Genomic DNA, 21,292 nt, shown 5'->3' with positions numbered 1-21,292 from the left:
ATGTGCCCTCCCTCTCAGGGCTGACATTTGGTGAGGGGGCCTGGCCGGGTGCCCGAGGCTGTGACTCCAGTCTGCGATGCTCCTGTCAGGGGCACAGTGAAAGGCCTGAGGCCAGCTCTGGGTAGATGATGTTCCTTGTCCCCCTGAGATCACAGAAATTACAACTGAAAGAGACTTACAGATGGTTTGCTTCAACCTCAGTCTTGGGGTCTGGAGACAAAGGGTTTAAGAGATTTAGACAAAACTGTACCATCAGTTGCTAACAATTCAGACTAAGTATCAGGCCATCTGCCCACACCTGGGGGCCTGTTATTCTCCTGTGCTAAGTATTTATATGGTAAAGTAGTGTGTGTGTGCATGTGTGTGTCACGGGTGTACACTTATATGTGTATACGGTGAAAGTTGAGTATGCATACGTGTGCATGTGTGTCTTACGTGCATAAGTGTGTGTATGTGTGTGTATGTGTGTATGCACATGTGCATATGTGAACTGTGTGTGTGTGTCCCTATGGGTAAGGGTATGTGTGCCTGTATATATATGTTTGTGTTTTTGTGTATGTATGTGTGTGATGTATGTACTGTGTATAAATGTGTGTGTGTGTGTGTTTTCATGAGGTAAAGGATTCTCTGTCCCTAAAGACCTGTTCTCCCGGCCAAGAGCCATGACCCTCACCGATCCATACACGAGTGCCTGTTCCCCACAGTTAGGGAGACTCACAGAGCAGGTGAGGACTCTCTTCTTCCCCCCAGCTCCCCACCATCCCCGCCCCTGTGTGAGCCCCACGGGGTCCTGCAGAGCCCTCGGGTTGCATCACAGCTAGTGCTGATGATAATCTTTCTGTCTTCCAAGAAGGGAAGGCCAGTCACCCGAGAACGAGGCCCGTGCTGACTCTGATGAATCATGTGAATCCGTGACTGTACTCTCGTGGAAAGGAGAGGCCAGGCATTTTTGGTGACAGTCCCGCCTCTGCAAGTCAGCAAACCAAAGTCTTTCAGTACTGGCCATCTCTGAAGCTCAGGCAACACCCTTGGCTTTCGGGGCCCTTTGATGCAATGGAAGTTTTATCCAAGATAAAAAAAAGTTTTATCTTTTTTTTTTCTGACATATTTTCATATAACTGAAATCATGCAAAATGTACAATTATATATACTGCTTTTTTTTTTAAACCTGACACCATGACAGCTACTTTTCAATGTTATTGGAAGCTCTCCAGAAACACCAGTTTTTATGGCACATAGGACAATGGTGTTGCCTTATCTCGATTCACGTAACTGTTCCTGACCAGGAAACACTGAGGCATATTTCCCTGTTATAAATAAAGATGGGATCAACATCTGTCCGCACAATTTCCTTTTTTGTATTTTTGATTGGACATGGAACTCCTTTTGTGTGTATGGGTTGTCGCAAAGCAATTAAAATTCAAGGAGAGAAGCATTTATTGCTGTGCACAAAATTACATGTGTGTTTCTCTAGATCTGTTTTTTTCCCCCTGGAAAAACATTATTTTATTAGCTGTTGACCCACCTTATAATACTCTCACTACAGTTTTTTGCTACATATAACAACTTTGAGAATATCACTATTCCACCATCATCATTGTTAATATATAGTTAGTGATAGTTTTGAAAACGTTCAGCTTCAAAGCTCATTATTGGTAGTGCCATATAAATATTTAAGATTATTTTTCGATCTGGGGAAACTCTATCCAGTTTTTTAAAAATTTATAATTTTAACACACAATGTTATATTAGTTTCAGGTGTGTAACATAGTGATTTGACCATACTGTACATTATACAATGCTCACCACCGGACGTGTACTTCACCTATCACTACACAAAGTTAATACGACATTATTGCTATATTTCCTGTGCTGTACTTTCCGTTGTGGTGAGGCATTTATTTTGTAAGTGGGAGTTTGTGGCTCTTAGTCCTTTTCATCTATTTTTCCCATCCCCCACCTCCTCCTTTGTAGGAACGGCTGACTTGTTTTCTGTATTTATGGGCCTGTTTTGGTTTTTGGTTTGCTTGTTTGTTCATTTGTTTTGTTTTTTAGATTCCACACATAAATGAAATCATATGGTATTTGTCTTTCTCTGCCTGACTTATTTCACTTAGCATAATACCTTCTAAGTCCATCCATGTTGTTGCAAATGGCAAGATCTCATTCCTTTTTATAGCTGAGTAATATTCCATTGTGTATATATGTCACCTCTTCTTTCTCCATTCATCCATCAGTGGACACTTGGGCTGCTTCCATACCTTGGTTATTGTAAATAAGGCTGCCATAAACATAAGGGTGTATATATCTTTTTAAATTAATGTTTTCATCTTCTTTGGGTAAATACCGAGTAGTGGAATTATTGGATCATATGATATTTCTATTTTTAATTTTTTGAGGAACATCCATACTGCTTTCCACAGTGGCTGCACCAGTTTTCATTGCCACCAACAGTGCATGAGGGTTTTCTTTTCTTACCAATACTTGTTCTTTCTTGTCTTTTTGATATTAGCTATTTTGACTGGTATAGGGTGATATCTCATCGTGGTTTTGATTTGCATTTCCTTGATGATCAGAGATGTTGAGCACCTTTTCATGTATCTGTTGCCCATCTGTGGATCTTTCTTGCAAAAATGTATATTCAGTTCCTGTGTCCTTTTTATTTAAAAAAAATTTTTTTAACGTTTATTTATTTTTGAGACAGAGAGAGACAGAGCATGAACAGGGGAGGGGCAGAGAGAGAGGGAGACACAGAATCAGAAGCAGGCTCCAGGCTCTGAGCCATCAGCCCAGAGCCCAACGCGGGGCTCGAACTCACGGACCGTGAGATCGTGACCTGAGCTGAAGTCGGACGCCCAACCGACTGAGCCACCCAGGCGCCCCTCTGTGTCCTTTTTAAATTCTGATTATTTGTGTGTTTTTTTGATGTTCAGTTGTATGAATTCATTACATGTTTTGGGTACCAACTTCTTACCAGATATCTAATTTGCAAATATTTTTTTCACATTAAATAGGTTGCCTTTTCATTTTATTTATGGTTTCATTCACTGTGAAAAAGCTTTTTATTTTGGTGTGGTCACAATAATTTCTTTTTGCTTTTGTTTTCCTTGCCTGAAGAGACATATCCAGAGACGTGTTGCTAAGGCTGATGTCCAAGAGATTACTGCCTATGTTTTCTTTCAGGAGTTTTATGATTTCACGTCTTTAAAGCTATTTAGTTCTTTAATTCATTTTGAGTTTATTTTTGTGTATGGTGTATGAAAGTGGTCTAGTTTCATTCTTTTGCATGTAGCTATCCAGTTTTCCCAGCACCATTTATTGAAGAGATTGTCTTTCTTCATTGCATATTCTTGCCTTTTTTTGTCATAGATTAATTGACCATATAAGCATTTCTGGGCTTTCTATCCAGTTCCACTGAATTCTGTGTCTATATTTGTGCCAGTACCATATTGTTCTTATTACTCTACATTTGTAGTGTATCTTGAAATCTGGGATTATGATACTTCTAGCTCTGTTGTTTCACAATATTGCTTTGGCTATTTAAGGTTCTTGTGGTTCCATATAAAGTTTAGGATTATTTGTTCTAGTTCTGTGAAAAATACTATTGAGATTTTGATAAGGATTGTATTAGATCTGTAGATTTGTTTGGGTAGTAGGGACATTTAAATAATATTTGTTCTTCCAACCCATGAGCATGGAATATCTTTCCATTTGTTTGTATTGTCTTCAATTTCTTTATCAATGTGTTATAGTTTTTAGAGTATAGGTCTTTTACCTCCTTGGTTAAATTAATTCCTAGGTATTTTATTTTATTTTATTTTATTTTATTTATTTATTTTTTTTTTGGGGGGGAGTGCAATTATAAATAGAATTTTTTCTTTTTCTTTATTTTTATTTTTATTTTTTTTAACGTTTATTTACTTTTGAGACAGAGAGAGACAGAGTATGAACGGGGGAGGGTCAGAGAGAGAGGGAGACACAGAATCTGAAACAGGCTCCAGGCTCTGAGCTGTCAGCACAGAGCCCGACACGGGGCTTGAACTCACGAACTGTGAGATCATGACCTGAGCCGAAGTCGGACGCTTAGCCGACTGAGCCACCCAGGCGCCCCTAGAATTTTTTTCTTAAAAATTTTCCTGCTACTTCATTATTAGTGTATAGAAATGCAACAGATTTCTGTATATTAATTTTGTATCTTGAAATTTGACTGAATCTGTTTATTAGTTCTAATGTTTTTTTGGTGGAGTCTTTAGAGTTACCTATATATAGTATCATGTCATCTGAAAATAGTGAGTTTTATTTCTTCTTTTCCAATTTGAATGTCTTTTATGTTTCTTCTCTGATTGCTGTGGCTAGGACTTCTAGAACTATGCTGAATAAAAGTGGCAAGATTGGACATCCTCGTCTTGTTCATGACCTCAAGGCACAAGCTCTCAGTTTTTCACCATTGAGTGTGATGTTAGCTGTGGGTATGTCATATATGGCTTTTATTATATTGAGGTATGTTCTCTCTAAATAGAAAGAAAGAAAGAAAGAAAGAAAGAAAGAAAGAAAGGAAGAAAGTTTAAAAGAAAAAATAGAAAAGTTAGAGTCTTAAGATAATGGACATTTCTTTCAAAGGAATAATTTAATCTCAGAAAAAAAACCTATCCATTTGTCCTTATTGCTATATTTCACTGCAGTAATGACCATTTAGTTGTGGGCAGTATGGATTTCAAGTTTATTATTGTTTTGTTTGTCCTGGCAAAGCTCTACACTGTGTATAGAAGTGTGGAGAAAGCCCCACAGGCCCCTTCCCATGAAATATTTCATGGTCATGTGGATTCTATCCCCTGACACTATAAAACTCACCCTATGTTCCACAGGTCCAAAGTGGCTGCACCAGTTTACTTTGCCACCAACAATGCACAAGAGTTCCCTTTTCTCAACATCCTTGCCATGGTTCTTAATTATTGTCCTTTTGAAAATAGTTGTTCTAACAGGTGTAGGTGATAGCTCATTGTGGTTTTCATTTGCATTTCCTGATAATTAATGATTATGAGCATCTTTTCATGTGCTGTTGGCCATCTGTGTGTCTTCTTTGGAAAAATGTCTGTCCATATCTTCTGACCATTTTTTAACCTTTTTTTTTTTTTTTTTGCTATTAAATTGTATGTGTTCTCTATATATTTTGGATATTAAACCCTTATCAGATGTGTGGTTTGCAAATATTTTCTCCCATTCGGTAGGCTGGCTTTTCATTTTGTTAATGGTTTTCTCTGCTGAGCAGAAGCCTTTTAGTTTTCTATAGCTTTCCCACTTGTTTGTTTTTGCTTTTGCTGCTTTTGGAGTCAGATTCAAAAAATCATCACCGACACCTATGTCAAAGAGCTCGCTGCCTCTGCTTTCTTCTGGAAGTTTTATGCTCTTAGGTCTTAGATTTTTTTAATGGTATAAGAAAGTGGTTCAGTTTCATTCTTCTGGTGTGGTGGCCCAGTTTTCCCAACAGCATTTATGAGGAGATTATTCTTTCCCCATTGTACATTCTCACCTTCTTTGTTGTAAATTAATTGGCCATGTATTCGTGGGTTTATTTCTAGGTTTTATATTCTGTTCCATTGATCTGTGTCTATTTTTATGCCAACAAAAGGGACATGGGATTTCTCTATATTATTTTTACAAGTGCATGTGACTCTATAATTATCTCAAAAGAAAAAGTTTAATGAAAGAAAAAGCTTCTCTGTATGTTGAGAAAGCTAAGGAGCAGTTGGTGTGTTGAACAAAGGCTATTTCTTAGGCACCAGCATGCATTTCCTCTTGTCCTGGTGGGAGCAATGCAATTTCTTCTCTTCTCTTCTCTTCTCTTCTCTTCTCTTCTCTTCTCTTCTCTTCTCTTCTCTCTCTTCTCTTCTCTTCTCTTCTCCTCTCCTCTCCTCTCCTCTCCTCTCCTCTCCTCTCCTCTTCTCTTCTCTTCTAATTTCTTTTTGAGAAATCACTATATGATTTCTCCATTATAAGCAGTCTTGCCGGAGCTATAATCAAGGTGGCATGCTTTTCTCTAGACGCAGATGGGATATTAACAGATGTTGTCTTCCAGATCTTGAATCTTGAGCAGAGTTATGCAGGATGGAAGAAACAGTGTGAATCTATTCATTCCAACAGCTGAGCCCCAACAACGCTGCTGAATATGTCCTGCAACTCAGATGCCATTGTTGCCCTGGATTCTGGTTGTTTTGGTCCTGACATCTGTTTTTCCAGCCTGAGGTCAATTCTGTGAACATCCCAATATCTCTTCCCAAATGCCTTTTAGAAGAAGTTCAATTGGTTCGGCTTACCTTTCATGTGGTCTTCAAGGAGATCTCACAACCACTTGAGCTGTTACTCAGGTTTCACTCAGCACTAACTCAAACTCAAAGATTTTTTGTTCTTTGCATACACTAAATTAGAATACCCCCCACCACCCTCCAAATTTAGATTATTGGGAAAGGGAGCAAGTGTTCAGAGGCTCTCTCACAGAGAAGTTACTATGGAAACAAATGCAGTGATATATTTTAACTAACAATACTTAGCATATCATAAGTGTTGACAAATGCTACCAAGGTGGTGATGATAATGATGATTGTAGAATATCTGAATTAAAAGTTGCAAGTAACTTGTTCTTGTTGCTGATAAAGTGAAACCAAAGTGAAGTGGTTATTTTAGTAAGTCAATGATACACTTGTAATTTTCTGGTCATTGGAAGGCAGATAGTAACAATTAATGAAAAACCAGCTGCTATGACTTTAAATCAGTCAAAATACAACATTTCCTGCCCATATCTTACGGAGGTTGGGGGGAAGTCGCCTGCTAGAGTAAAGTCACAAATGCTCACTGTGAATATCTTTTTCAGTTACTGTTAAATTGTCTGGAAGTGATTTTTCCCCCTATTAATGGATCATTCTGGTGCTACTAGAAAGATGTGAGATATTTGAAAACTATAATGGATGTGATATAAAATAATAGTGTGAATTCTTAAAGGCCTTGTAATCTCCAATAATTTGGAATAGTGAACTGGACAACTACCCTCAATAAATGGTTGGCTAGACTAATAAATTTTTTCCCAAGATGCATAAACATATTGTAAATCTTTGAAAGCAAGCACTATTGCAGAGTTTTTATTTTCTATAGAAAGATTTAGAGCACATAGCTTAGTAGAGATGAGGTCCCTCATAGCAGAGCAGAAAAACAAACTTTTCAAACAGAAAAGTCAAATACAGAAGAAAAAACAGCTTTCCCCCTGAAGGAAAGTCAGTTCCCGTGTCTCCCCCTCTTCTGCTCTTTCCCAGCAGGTGCACACATCTTAGTTTCCCTGGGAGATGTTCTTTTTTTCTTTTTTTAAAAAAATTTTTAACATTCATTTATTATTCAGAGACACAGCATGAGCAGGGGAGGGGCAGAGAGAGAGGGAGACACAGAATCCAAAGCAGGCTCCAGGCTCTGAGCTGGCAGCACAGAGCCCAATGCAGGGCTTGAACCCACAAACTGCAAGATCATGACCTGAGCCAAAGTCAGACACGCAACTGACTGAGCCACCCAGGCATCTCTCCCTGGGAAATGTTCTAATGCTCTACTTTAGAAACACAGACTAAGGATCTGGAGGAAATTTTTATTGTTTTAAAAATAAATGTGAAATCAGTAACTAATTGTTCTCTTGCAGCTTTAAAGATGAAAGAATGGTATTTAAATCCCGTGTCAGCTATTTTAGAATAATTTACAGAAGAAGAGAGTAAGGCCCGGATGGGTGGACAGACTTCCCAGGAGCTCACCCTGAGTTTGGACCACTGGGTCTGCTGACAGCTGCCCTGTAGCTTCTGGTGAACCCAGGCTGCAGGCACTGCTGACCGGAGAGGCTGGAGGTCAGGCTTTCCTTTCCCAACTGCTTTTCCGAGGGAGGCTTACTGTCACCTCTTATTTCTACCACATCAAGCACAGTAATCTTACTTGGGGCATAGCTCTAGGGCCAATAGAAAGATCTTGGCTACTTTTTTATAGTTTTTTTTTTTTCATAGAAAAGTTGGGAATCTGCTCAATATCCTGATACAGATTTCTATTTTTTACAATGTAACTTTCCATTTTTGCCCTGATCTCACGAATTTTATGGTAATGCAGTTTCTATTGAGGTAGAATTTAACACAGATTAAAATTAACATATCTTAAGTGAATAGCCTGGTCAATCTTGACCAGTATCTACACCCACGTAACTATCCCCAGGATCACAATATAGAAATCTCCATCCTTCTAGAAAGTTCTCTTGTGCCCCTTTCCAGTCAATATTTCCCTTGCAGGTAACCATTGTTATGGTCTCTATCACCATAGATTGGTTTTGCCTGCTCAAACTTCATATACTATGTTCTTTTCATATGTGCCTTCTTTTACTTGACATAGTATTTTTGAGATTCATGTTTGTTGCTGCACATAGAGATACTTTGTTCTTTTTAAATTGTTGAGTATTAATATACTACCATGTGTTTACCCACTCTCCTTGGATGGACACCTCTCCATGTGTTTCCAGTTGGAAGTTATTATGAGTAAAGCTTCTGTGAACATTCTCACTTGGGCAGATCCTAACACTGGAATTGTTGAGCTGGTGGGCAGGTGTATAATTACCCTTATAAGAAGCTGATGAGCCCCTGTCCAGAGTGGTTTACCTTTTACACTCACTAGTAATGTCTGAGAGTTCCTGTGGTTCTGAAACTGTGCCCCATAGTGTTTATAAAGTTAAAACTGTCACCTGGAGACACCCACTCACCCTCATTCTTCACAGGCATGTTAATCTTTTATAGGCAAACAACAGAAAGAGCTTTAGCTGGCCTAGACCACTTTGGGCTTGATCAATGGCAGACTCATATCTGTGTGGATGGACCTTGGGGTGTCCAGCAGTTACCTCTACCTCATTATAATGTTAAAATATCCACCCACGCTTCATTAACATAACATGTATAGGTATTTTAAGTACACCTGTGCAACCATCTGCCTGCCTTTACATGGAAAACAAAACTCCCTTTTCTGAATGCTCATCCTAACCCTACATAAAAGAAACCCTTTTATCCCCACCTAGGGACTCATGGCTTCACAAAAAGACTTCCTGTGATCTCCTTATTTGATGCAAACACAGTTTTCTTTGTGGTAACAACTCCACTTGTTGTAGTCTCTACCTGTAATTCACTAGGGAGCAAACTCATGTTATTTCAGTTACAGTCCCACATCTCCACCCACACTTAGTATTGCACCCTTGGCAATTTCATCCATTCTGCTGGGTATGAAATGTCATCTCCTTGTAATCTCATCATTTTTAAGGAAACTTGAGCCACCTAAGCACCCTCAAATGACCTCCTAAATTCAAATAGGCAAGAAAAGCTATCTGTAATTTACAATAGAACATTATCTCTGGCATGATGGGTAAAACAGGAGACAATGAATTTTATTTTAGATTCTGTGAGTGTAGTCCTAAGACATGTATGAGTAATATATCATTTCGGAAGCCAAATTTAAGAATATTACTAGCTGTATCTTGGCTTGTAACATATAAGCTTGCTTACCACTATACTTTATGGTACATTTCACCAATCTTGTGACCTGGCTCGTGGAAAGTAAAAAGTAAGTAGGAATTGCCTGTGTATGAAATTCTTGAATAACTATTTTCTGAAATAAGCAAGGCCTCTGGAAAGATTTTGTCTTTGACCTCTTAAATAACAATTCAACCAAGTAAATTGGAAGATCTATATTGGCTTTATTAAATGATTCATGAATTGGGCAGCATTCCACCTAGCAAATAGAGGGAAATTCCACTGAACTAAGCAAAAGAAACATTTTAAAAGGCAGAGAGAAGGTATAAAAAAAAGAAATAAAAAGAAAGAAACAATCAACAAAATTAAAAGACAACCTACTGAATAGGAGAAGATATTTGTAAATGACATATCCAATAAAACGTTAATATCCAAAATGTAAAAAGAACTGATAAACTTAGCACCTAGAAACCCAAATAATCCAATTAAAAAAGGGAGGGGGGGGGGAGAAGGGAAGAAGACACAAAGAGACGTTTTTCCAAAAAGGACATTCAGATGGCCAACAGACACATGAAAAGATGCTTAACATCAGTCATCATGGAGGAAATGCAAATCAAAACTACAATGAGATATCACTTCACACTTGTCATAATGGCTAAAATAAAAAATACAAAAAATGATAAGCATTGATGAAGATGTGAAGAAAAAGGAAGTCTAGTGCATGCACTGTTGGTGGGAATACAAACTGGTATAGCCACTGTGAAAAATAGTATGGAGGTTCCTCAAAAAATTAAAAATAAAACTGCCATATGAACAAGTGATTGCACTACTCGGTATTTACCCAAAGCATACAAAAACACTAATTCAAAAGGATATATTCACCTCTGTGTTTAGTGCAGCATTATTTACAGTAGCCAAATTATGGAAGCAGCCCAAGTGTCAGTTGGTAGATGAATATATCAAGAAGAGGTGACGTGTAGGTATGCATTGCCATTCTGGGAGGCTGAGAGTGAGTCTCTGAGCACAGAGAGTTCATCTTGTCTGAGTTTCACGCAGCTTCTTAAATATATAGACACAGACCTTACACCTTCTGTTTTAAAATTACTGCCATAAAATAGGTACAAAATTTACTACTTATAAAAGCTGGATCTGGGTTTGGGTTTTTTAGTGGATGGAATAAGTTAAGGTTATTGGTCTACATGGCTAAAGCTATTTTTTGAAAAAAATTTGTGGAGAAGAAACTTAAAATTGTATTTCTATTTGGAGGGTCAAATTTTCATTGGCCTTTCCTCCTTGTTTTTACTTGAGAAGAAATATCTTCTTGGAATTTTTATCTTAAAGAGATGGGCCATAAGGAGTTCCTGGAGAAGACCAGGCTGAAAGCTAAGTATTTACATTGTAAAGGCACTGGGAAAAAAAATACAAACACTTTCTAGAAGGACGTTTCTTCTTTACAGTACTTATAAGCCTTTTAAAATAAATAAGGGAGGTGTTGGGATTGGTAAAAAGGATTGGTGGTCTTTGAATTGTTTTTGAAAGCACACCTCTGGTCCTGTAAAGCCTGGGTTCATAAAAGAAGTATAATGGAACTAAAGACTGTTTGTCCGCCTAATGCACTGCAAGCCAGTAAAGGAACACCCAGCTGTTGCAGTGAAGAAAGATAGGCTATTTATTGGTGTGTTGTCACCCAGGAGAGCAGGGAGCTAATGCTCAAGGTCTCAAATTGTCCCCTGGCTTACAAATGAGGATTTTTAAGGGCAAGAATTACAGCCAGGGTCTCCGGGTGGAGTGGCATTCAAGGACTGTTGGAGAATGAAGTCACATTCTTAAGATGCTGTCTTCTAGTCTTTGCTTCCATGTCTGATTGGGAGGGGGTCTGTTCTACTTCAAAGACTGTAACTCTGCAAAATGTCTCTATTGTACGTCAGTGAGTTAATAAAATGTAGTGTACTGGGGCAATATGTCCTGTGATCTTATCAATAGTATTTTGTTACCTTACGTGATTGTGGAAGTGTTCTCTGTTTATAACTACAATTATTTTAAACAACACATAGCTAAAATTCTGCCACAGTGATCAATAGTGACTTACGTGTAGCTTAACAAATCTGCCTTCTGTTCCATTCTCTGCTAGTATTTTTCCCAGTTTCACAGGGACAGCAGTGTTTAGTTTCTCAAACAATTGGTTGTTGCCTAAATAATATCAAAGGACTGACACACCCATCCGCCTGTAGAAAGCCTTCTTTTTCCTCTGAGTGCATTTTGCTTTAAGGGAGAAGCTAAAAAACAAAAATCTATCAGGCTCTGAATATCAGCTTTTAATTGGGCCAGATTTCTGACTATAAAGCTATTAAATTAAAAATAAATATTTTGTTGGGTTTTAGCCAAAACACGGTAAAGATTTCTGATTGTATTAAATGATTTCATGGACCCAAGAGGTATCCTTAAAGAGGGTGTAAAAGATACTATTTTTACAAAATCTAGACCCACTCCCAAAGACGGCCAAAGAGAGAGCTGAGGCAAGTGGAAAGCCAAACCATGTTCTTAGGATGTAAAACAAAAGGAACAAGAAGGAAATAGTTTTTCCCAGGAAAGAAGGATTCATAGCCAATAGGTCTGGAGTTGGAAAGGAAGGGATGATGTGAATTTTTATTTCCTTCTCTCACCTGGGCTCAGGGGGAATCTATTTAAGAATAAAACAAACAAACAAATGAAAACTCTTGAGGACCCTGGCTGTGTTTATGAAATGTTTTACTGTGAGCCTTAGTTCAGTCTTTGACCAAGGATGAAAGGCTTCTCAGGAGGACCACCTGTAACCTCAGGTGGTGTCCTGTAAAAAAGGTGGGTGTCTCTTCAGGTGGAAAGGCACCTGGGATGGGAAAATGGCAGACACAGAGTTCAGGGAAAGGAGGGCTGAGGAGGTGGAGGACATAAGTCAGTTTTACAGTCTTTGGTCCTAAGTACCTCTCGTGTTTCTAATTGTTCAGTAGCCTTTTGTAGTGAATCTTTCACTGGGACAATTTTATAATCTTGAAGCCTTTTGGAGGCTTCTGCATATGAATTAAAGTAGGCACCCCACTCTGTTTATTTAGATTGGGATGCCTGACTTTCATGTACACTTCTTAAATGAACAATCTGGCCTAACTGGAAGGTTCCTCATGGTGGCCACTGTAATTCTAGGTTATTTTTAAGAATTTTTTTCCATTTTGTTAGATATCTGTTGCTATCTACTGATATCTAGAAAGCTATATATCTTGCTGATATAACTTCTGGGACCATAGTTTTTAGGCACAAAATAAGCAAGTGTGCTGGAAGCTAGCACACCTGACTCTTTAGAATTGAAGGATCCCTTCAATTTGGCTTTCTCAGAGGGGAACTAATACCTAAGAGGGAAGTGCCACAGGACTGGGGATAGTGTGTGTTTTACAGTGTATTTTTATTGCATGGAAGTTTTCTTGAGCTGGAGGGTGGCCTAGTGTCCATCTAACCTATTCTATGACCAACTTATTCTATCATGGCAGATTCTTGAGGTGGCCAGAGCTCTAGCAGCCTTTAAATGCTAGACCCTTGCCTACCAATGTTTGTGGCTTTTTGGCTTCCAAGATCCTGCTAGCAATAGCCTTTATTTACACAAACAGGACAAACATGTTCCTTCATATATCAGCAGCACTGTGTCTCGTCACTAGGAAGGCCCTATGAGCACCACCATCCATTCCCTTGGGAACCTCTTGCTGAGGAATGTGGCATGAAAGGCAGGGGTTGCCTCAGGGTGACCCTTCTGTCAGGTCAGTGGAAGTCCTGGCAAACACACCAGCACCATTGGGCTCCTGGCATAACCATCTGCAGCTCAAGCTGACCTGACCTGTAATGGATGGTTAATGGGATCAGGAGCTTCAAGGCAAAGTTAGAGACAAATAGAATGGACCTTTGACCCAGAGGAGCTTACCCACAGTGTTAGGAAAGAAGGAAGACCTTGAAACCATGCCTTGTATTTCTCCTTGTCCTGAATGCTGCTGGAAGTTTACTCCAGAGCTTGTTCCTGTTCTGTTCCAAATCTGTTAAATTGCACAATTCAGCCAAGTAAACTTGATGTAATTGGCTTTATTAGACAACCCATGAATCAGGCAGTATCCCATCTGGCAAGTAGAAGGGAATTCAGCTGAGCTAGACCAAAGAAAGATTTTAAAAGACAGGGCAGGGGAGTCTGGCTGGCTCAGTCAGTAGAGTATGCCACTCTTGATCTCGAGGTTGTGAGTTCGAGCCCACATTGGGTGCAGAGATTACTTAAGAATAAAATCTTAAAAATAAATAAGAAGCAGGGGAATAGCCAAAAGAGAAGAATGGAATTTATTAGCAAAGAATGCATTGTTTGGACAAGGTAGCCCTGCTAATGAGAGCAGAAAGTCTCTCAGTAAATTCCCCAGTGTGGACCAGGAAATTGACTCTTTCAGGGTTTCCTTGCTAGGGGTTGAACCTGCAGTTGGGTTAGGTATTAAGTCTTGGTTTCCTGATTTGGGCCCTTAACCTAAGTGACACCATTTTGGGCCTGTGGATTTCTGTTCAACAGCCCTCACAAGGAAGCAGTATTAAATTAGCCCTACTCTATGCTCATGCCTGACATGTATTATCTCATTTAATCCTCTGAGTAAAATGTAGTTATTGCCTCATGTCCTCACTGAAGAAACAGGCTGAGGGTGTTGCAGGGCCTGAGGGGCCCACATGGAGAGAGCTGCAGAATGGCCATGCTGGCCCAACCCTGACTCCAGGCGGTGTTCAGAATCCCTTTGACCATGGCTGTCCGGGAGCAGAGAAGTCCTGAAGATGTGTGAGGAAGGTCACTAGGGTGTATCATTGACATAGGTCCAGAGAAGTAGGCGGTGTAGACATATGGAATCGTGTTTCTAAGGAGAGCAAAACCGGTCGTCAGACAGCAAATTCATGGTTTCCTGATAAACGCTGTTTTGCTAATTTTTCTTAAAGTTCTTAAATCTCAAGAAAACCAGGTTGGATACTGAAGAGGTAAATGTAGTTTCTAGATTCTACTTTTCCTCCATTTCTTTAAACCATTCTCCACCCGCCCCCCCCCCCCCCAATAAATAATATGTTACTGTCGGTTTGGAGAAAGGTTTGAGAGGGAAGAAGAATTCTTGACAGTCAGAGGTAGGACAGGAGCATTACAAAATGCCACGCCTTCCCTGGACACCCCTCCCGTCTGCCCTTTTTTCGTCCAAGGATTTGAGCCTTGTCCAATTGCGTCCCAAGTTTTCATTTCCAGTCCACTCCAGAGTCTTCCCAAACTCAGAGCATCCCTTCCTGTAACAGTGATAACACATCCGAAGGTGGGCATTAGCAACTTCGTCTACCTGCCCCACATTTGCCTGGAGTAAACAGGAACCACTAGACTAGATTATCCTGTTCTCAATCCTCTGGGAGATTTTTACCAAAAATTCGGTGACTAAAGGACATGCAGGGTGACGCTGAAAACCCATTTAGGCTTCCTTATGAACTACTTTTCATGAGCCACTAGCCAGCTCATGGATTCAGGGTAATTAGTTCATTCGGGTCCCCAGGCAGGCGCCATATACCACCACTCCGCCCTCCCTCCTCAGTCCTGTTCCTGGTCCCCCAGCTCTCCTGGCCAGGATACCACCTCCCTAGGTAGGTCAAGCATGAACCCAGCCACGGAGCAAGACTGGAGTCCCAGAGCACAGAGGTCCTGCCCACATATCGGCTCAACCAATCGCGGTGGGAGCAGGTGGTGGGGGCGGAGCCCTCCAGGCAGAGTCCCAGGCCTTAAATGCACCTAGGATGCACTCTTCTCCCTGGGAAGAGTGGGAAGCCCCCGGACCCACACCTGTGACTGCACCTGCACAGTTGCACCTGTCACAGGTGATTTTCCAGCGCAAGACCTGAGCAGGGGGTCGGGAGGGACACTCTCGGAACCAGCGCGGCCTCCAGCCTTGGGAGTCGGGAGTTTGGGGCTACCAGGAAGCTCTATCTGCAGGTCTGGCCCCTCCAGCCGTGGCCCCCTGATCTCCGCAGGTTTTCCTGCGGGGCCCTCCCCCCACCCCCTTCCCTGAGATCCAAGTCCCCCGGAAGAAGGGGAGGTCGCAGGGCAGTGTCCCGCACATCCCACATCCTCAGCCTTCCTCCTTCCACAGCTCTGTGGAAATACTCGGGAGGATAAATTCAATGTTTTTACTTCACCGGGGTGGCTTTTACATCTCAGAAAAAAGGAGGTTGGCTTTTCAGACAGCTTGGCCTGATCAGATACTCATTTCTTTTCCCTTCCCAGGTTTTTGAAACATGCATCCTTTACTCTTCCTGGCTGCCCTTTGCTTGGGGGTAGCCTCAGCTGCTCCACAGCTCTATCAAAACTTAGATGCACGATGGTCCCAGTGGAAGGCAACACATGGGAAACTCTATGGCATGGTTGGTAACATCTAAACTGCCCAGTGAAACTTGCAGAGAATGTTCCACGCTGGTGGGAGTTCATAACACAGAGTAGCTTGAGTCTGCTCTTACCAGCTCTTACCAAGGCAGTAAGCAGGGCACCTTGACTGTATACAACGTGGGCATATGTCCTGCTATGTGGTTGCTGGAGAACAGCTCACAGAAGCATCAGGCCATCCCTGGCTGTGGTTTCTCCTCCTTGCTGGGAGCACATCCACTTGGTGCAGGTGATTTGCTTTCAAATAGAAATCAAGATGATAAGATACTTGTTTCTCTGCAGGATGAAGTATGGAGGAGAGCAGTGTGGGAGAGGAATATGAAAATGATTGAACAGCACAATCGGGAACACAGTCAAGGGAAACACACCTTCACAATGGCAATGAATGCCTTTGGTGACATGGTGAGTGTGGCATGGATTGCTGAATGTTATGTGTGTCCTCCTCACAATATCATTTATTTATTTATTTATTTATTTATTTATGTATTTATTTATTTATATATTTGTTTATTTTTTGTTTTTTTTATTTTCCTCACAGCACTTAAAAAAAAATCTCACGCTTGTCAACATTCTATTTCCTTTTCCTTGAAGACCAATGAAGAATTCAGGCAGGTGATGAATGGCCTTAAAATCCAGAAGCGCAAGAAGTGGAAAGTGTTCCAAGCACCTTTCTTTGTTGAGATCCCCTCATCTGTGGACTGGAGAGAGAAAGGCTATGTAACTCCTGTGAAGGATCAGGTGTGACAATATTCAGCAGGTCCCTCTCAAGAATAGAAGACAGGGGCACCTGGGTGGCTTGGTTGGTCAAGTGTCCAACTTCGACTGAGATCATGATCTCAGTTTTGTGATCTCAGTTTTGTGATCTCGGTTTGTGAGTTTGAGGCCCACAATGGGGCTGACAGATCAGAGCCTGGAGCTTGCTTCAGATTCTATGTCTCCCTCTCTCTCTGCCCCTCCCCTGCTTGTACTCTGTCTCTGTCTCTGTCTCTCTCAAAAATTAAATACAACATTAAAAAAAAAAGAATAGAAGACAAAAGGAATTAGTGTCCTTGCTATGGATGTTGAGGAAGAATATGCAGTTTGTTGTTTTAGGAAGTTTTAGATCTATGGGCTGTTGTCAAACTCTTCCTATTTATTTTGTAGACTAAGAGCTTTTCAATTTTGTTTTCAGGGTTATTGTCTTTGTTGTTGGGCTTTTAGTGCAACTGGTGCCCTTGAAGGACAGATGTTCCGGAAAACTGGCAGACTTGTTTCACTGAGTGAGCAGAACCTGGTGGACTGCTCTCAGACTGAAGGCAATGAGGGCTACAGTGGTGGCCTAATTGATGATGCTTTCCAGTATGTTAAGGACAACGGCGGCCTGGACTCAGAGGAATCCTATCCATATCATGCACAGGTAAAGAGAGCTTCTTGTCTTGTTATCCAAGTTGAACAGGTTCAAAGACAACAGCTACCATATTTATAGTCACATTTTAGATTGTAGACTTTGTATCTGCAGACTGTCAGAACTGTCATTAAAATTTATTAATCCGGCATAGTTCTCTGCCTTGATGGTTACCATATAGTTGTTCCTACTTCTATGTTATGTGGAGATAAGTACAGTATACCATTCTGTATACTGGTATGGATTTCTCCAGATTGAAAAATTTCTTATGGACAAGGAGACCGAGAGTGTGTCATTGAATATACACCTGCTGATTTTTCAATTTCAAAACAACCAATAAATAGCATTTCAGCTCCTGGGGTGAATTATAACAAATTTGTCTTGAATTCAGTAAGTTTGAAACTGTTTTGAACTCATGTTCCCCAGGAGGTGGATGGTAGTAATCAAGTCTCTTCCCCTTTACCTTTGAAAGGGAGACTCCTGCAAATACAGGCCTGAGAACTCTGTTGCCAATGTCACTGACTACTGGGACGTCCCTAGTAAGGAGAATGAACTTATGATCACATTGGCAGCTGTGGGGCCCATCTCTGCTGCTATAGATGCAAGCCTGGATACCTTCCGCTTCTATAAAGAAGGTAAGCATTTGTTCATATGGAAATTTAGGTAGAAAAATGGTACCATGACGTACCATATAATTGGCTAGTAGGTATTTAGAATACAATGTAGAATTTTGAGTGTGTTGATTAACATGGTTGTTCATTCTGTACATGTAGTATTTGCGCCTGTTGTTTCTGTGTGACATTACTTGAATCATATCTTCATGATTTTAAGCTTGTCATAAATATATTTAAATGGCTACAGAATTTGATTTGGTATAGCTCAATTTACATTTTTTTAGTTACCAGACCTTTCGAAATTTCTAAGGAATTGTATTAATATAATTGAAACTAGAAAAAAAAAAACCTCTTGGCTCAAATAATTTTGTATTTTGTGCTGTATCCCCAGGCTGACATCCTAAAAGTAGAATGACAAGGCATCAATAAGCGGTCATTTATGCTTCTTGGCAAGTTATTTGGAAAAGAGTTTGTGCCAACTTGTATTTCTGGTGGCATTAGATGAGGGCCTAAATCTCTAGCATATTAAAAATTCTTGTTTTTAAAATCTCTCTGGATTTATGTTATTTCAATATTTAGTGTAATTTATGTAATATGTAATTTAAATATTCATTAAATATTTAATGAAGTTTGATATGCCTACCAGCATGGTTGATAAGCCACATGTCACCCCAGCATTGAATTTTACTTTTCCAGGCATTTATTATGATCCAAGCTGTAGCAGTGAAGACGTGGGTCACGGTGTTCTGGTGGTTGGCTATGGTGCTGACGGAACAGAGACAGAGAACCAAAAATACTGGATTATCAAAAACAGGTATAAAAAGCCAAAAATACTTATCTTTGAAATTGAAAAGGGAATCCTTTTTGGAATTAGTGTCTGGATGCAGGTCCTCAAACCCTTGAGCACACTGCTGAAGTCGCAGAAGTCTTTACCCCACACGGGGGGAACACAGACATATTCATTGGCTGATACTAATAAGGTACTGTCTCAAGTTTGCTAAGGTCCTTGCTATAGTTTTGGTACCACTGCATTTCTAAACTTGAAAATTTTCTTATTTCTGAAATACATCTTGCCCTGAGAGTTTCTTTTTCCTGTCTCTCATTTTGCAGTTTCGTGAAAGGTTGGGGGAATAGCTTTCTGTGCAGGTTTGGAACGTAAACCATGAACAAGAACAGCCTCTCCTGATACTTTCTGAATCTGTCTTGGCCTCTGGTGCACGGCTCAGTATCAAGTCCCATTGTTAATAAAGACAAATGTATTTGATTTATTTGAATAAAATGGCAAATGCTGTCTTCTTTCAGCTGGGGTACTGACTGGGGCATGGATGGCTACATAAAGATGGCCAAAGACCGGGACAACCATTGTGGAATCGCCTCTTTGGCCAGCTTTCCTACTGTGTGAGATGATGGTGGGAAGAAGACCTTGATTGGCAACAAAACATCCAGAAAATGAATTTTAAAGCTGACCACACTTTATTATGTGGGATAAAACACTTGAACCTTTGAGGATACAAGTTGTGATTTGATTCTGTGGTATTTTATACTGGTAAAATGTTACTACTTTGCTTATTACTGCTGTAAACAGCTTTGTATGATTGACTCGTCTAATATGTTGAAATTTTATTGTTTTAAAGGGATGTATGAAGTTTTACCTTTTAAAATAAAAAAATTAAAAATTTTCTTTATTTATTTTTGAGAGAGAGAGAAAGAGAGAGTGAGCAAGGGTGGGGGAGGGGCAGAGAGAGAGGGAGACACAAAACTGGAAGCAGGTGTTAGCACAGAGCCCGACATGGGGCTCGAACTCACGAACTTTGAGATCACGACCGGAGCTGAAGTCAGACACTTGAGTAGTAGTGAGGAGGGGGGGAGGGAAGGGAGCCAAGTGATGGACATCTTATCATTTCTTCTTTTTTCTTTTCCTTTGAATAAATGTCACCTTTTGAGGCAAAATTAAAAATAAAGGGGTAGTGGGGAAGTTTCTAATAACTTTTTGTAAAGTAAAAAATGTGACTGGGCTCTAGGGATGTAACTGAATGTGCCAGGGGTCCACTAGGGGAAAGGCTGGGTGGCCTCTGGCTCTTACAGTTGTAAATATGCACATCTCATGTCAGCTGCTCTTTCACTGTTTGATTCAACCCTTAAATGGAACAAAATGTGACCAATGATCTATAAACACAAAGGTACACTATTTTAATAAGGAAAAAACTTCACATGTTAGAAAAGTAAATACACACATAGGATTTCCAAAATAAAAAAGTGCACTAGATATCATGGTCATTTGACCTTAGATGGTTACAACCCAGCTAAGTTAAAGGACGGATGTCATAGAGTCAGTTTTGGGTACATCGTCCCCACTTGCTAGTGAGGACTACGTCAGTACTTTACAGGTGAGGAAGGACCGAACACAGCGGATTGCCAGGAATTTGTGTTGTGGGTCCACAAGGATTGAGGGTAAGCCCCTAGACATGAGGGGTGGATTCAGAAATAGTGCTGGGGTTTCAGAGGTGGCAGAAAGGTGACGGCATCCAAAGTGATCATCTGAGGTTGAATTTACCTAACCTCAGAATTTGTTAAAAGAAGACAAATTGCTTACAGTCTGCAGACTAAAGAAACACATAGTTTAATTTGCTCTCTGAGTGTTCAAAAGTGTCAAGTTCCCACTCAGGAAGTATAAGGAGAAGGTGGAAGTTAAGAGACCCCGTAAGCCCTCAGGAGTGCATGAGGTGGAGGACAGTCTCAAGCCTACAAGGCCCCCTGTTTCTTGATTCCTCTCTCTCTCTCTCTCTCTCTCTCTCTCTGTCTCTCTCCCTCCCTGTATCTCTTTTTTTCCTTTGTTTAGTTTCTTAAATTCCACATAAGAGTGAAATCATATGGTCTTTCTCTGACTGACTTATTTTGCTTAGCATAATACTCTCTAGCTCCATCTATGTGGTTGCAAATAGCAAGATTTCATTTCTTTTTGTGCCTGAATAATATTCCATTGTATATATACCACATCTTCTTTACTCATTCGTCTATCGATAGACACTTGGGGTGCTTCTCTAATTTGACCATTGTAAGTAATCCTGCTATAAACACAGGGGTGCATGTATCCCTTTGAATTGGTGTTTTTGTATTCTTGGGGTAAATACTCAGTTGTGTGATTGCTGGATTTAACTTTTTGAGTAACATTCACAGTGGCTGCACCACTTTACATTCCCACCAACAATGCACGAGGGTTCCTTTTTTCCCACATCCTCGCCAACACTTGTTGTTTCTTGTGTTTTTGATTTTAGCCATTCTGACAGGTGTGAGGTGATACCTCATTGTAGTTTTGACTTGC

At 40.2% G+C, this 21,292-nt stretch overlaps 1 protein-coding gene across 4 annotated transcripts; it reads left to right on the top strand.

Annotated features, from left to right (window-relative positions):
* The first annotated feature begins 15,827 nt into the window (after positions 1 to 15,827).
* LOC102969590 (procathepsin L) lies at positions 15,828 to 19,570 on the top strand. Of its 4 annotated transcripts, XM_042964141.1 has the most exons (8): positions 15,828 to 15,953; positions 15,992 to 15,994; positions 16,255 to 16,374; positions 16,564 to 16,710; positions 17,144 to 17,368; positions 17,829 to 17,991; positions 18,667 to 18,784; positions 19,273 to 19,570. In XM_042964141.1, the coding sequence occupies exons 1-8, from the start codon at positions 15,828 to 15,830 to the stop codon at positions 19,370 to 19,372; spliced, it is 1,002 nt and encodes a 333-aa protein (XP_042820075.1). In that variant the 3' UTR covers positions 19,373 to 19,570. The 4 variants fall into 4 exon arrangements, with proteins under 4 accessions (XP_042820075.1, XP_042820074.1, XP_007089065.1 ...); XM_042964140.1 differs by lacking the exon at positions 15,992 to 15,994 and having other exon boundaries at positions 16,564 to 16,698; XM_007089003.3 differs by lacking the exon at positions 15,992 to 15,994.
* The last annotated feature ends 1,722 nt before the right edge of the window (positions 19,571 to 21,292 follow it).

The sequence above is a fragment of the Panthera tigris genome, chromosome D4 (genome assembly GCF_018350195.1).
Source record: "Panthera tigris isolate Pti1 chromosome D4, P.tigris_Pti1_mat1.1, whole genome shotgun sequence".
In the NCBI taxonomy this organism is placed as follows: Eukaryota; Metazoa; Chordata; class Mammalia; order Carnivora; family Felidae; genus Panthera; species Panthera tigris.
Note: the sequence above shows the minus strand (reverse complement) of the source record. Positions and strands in the feature narration are given on the sequence as shown.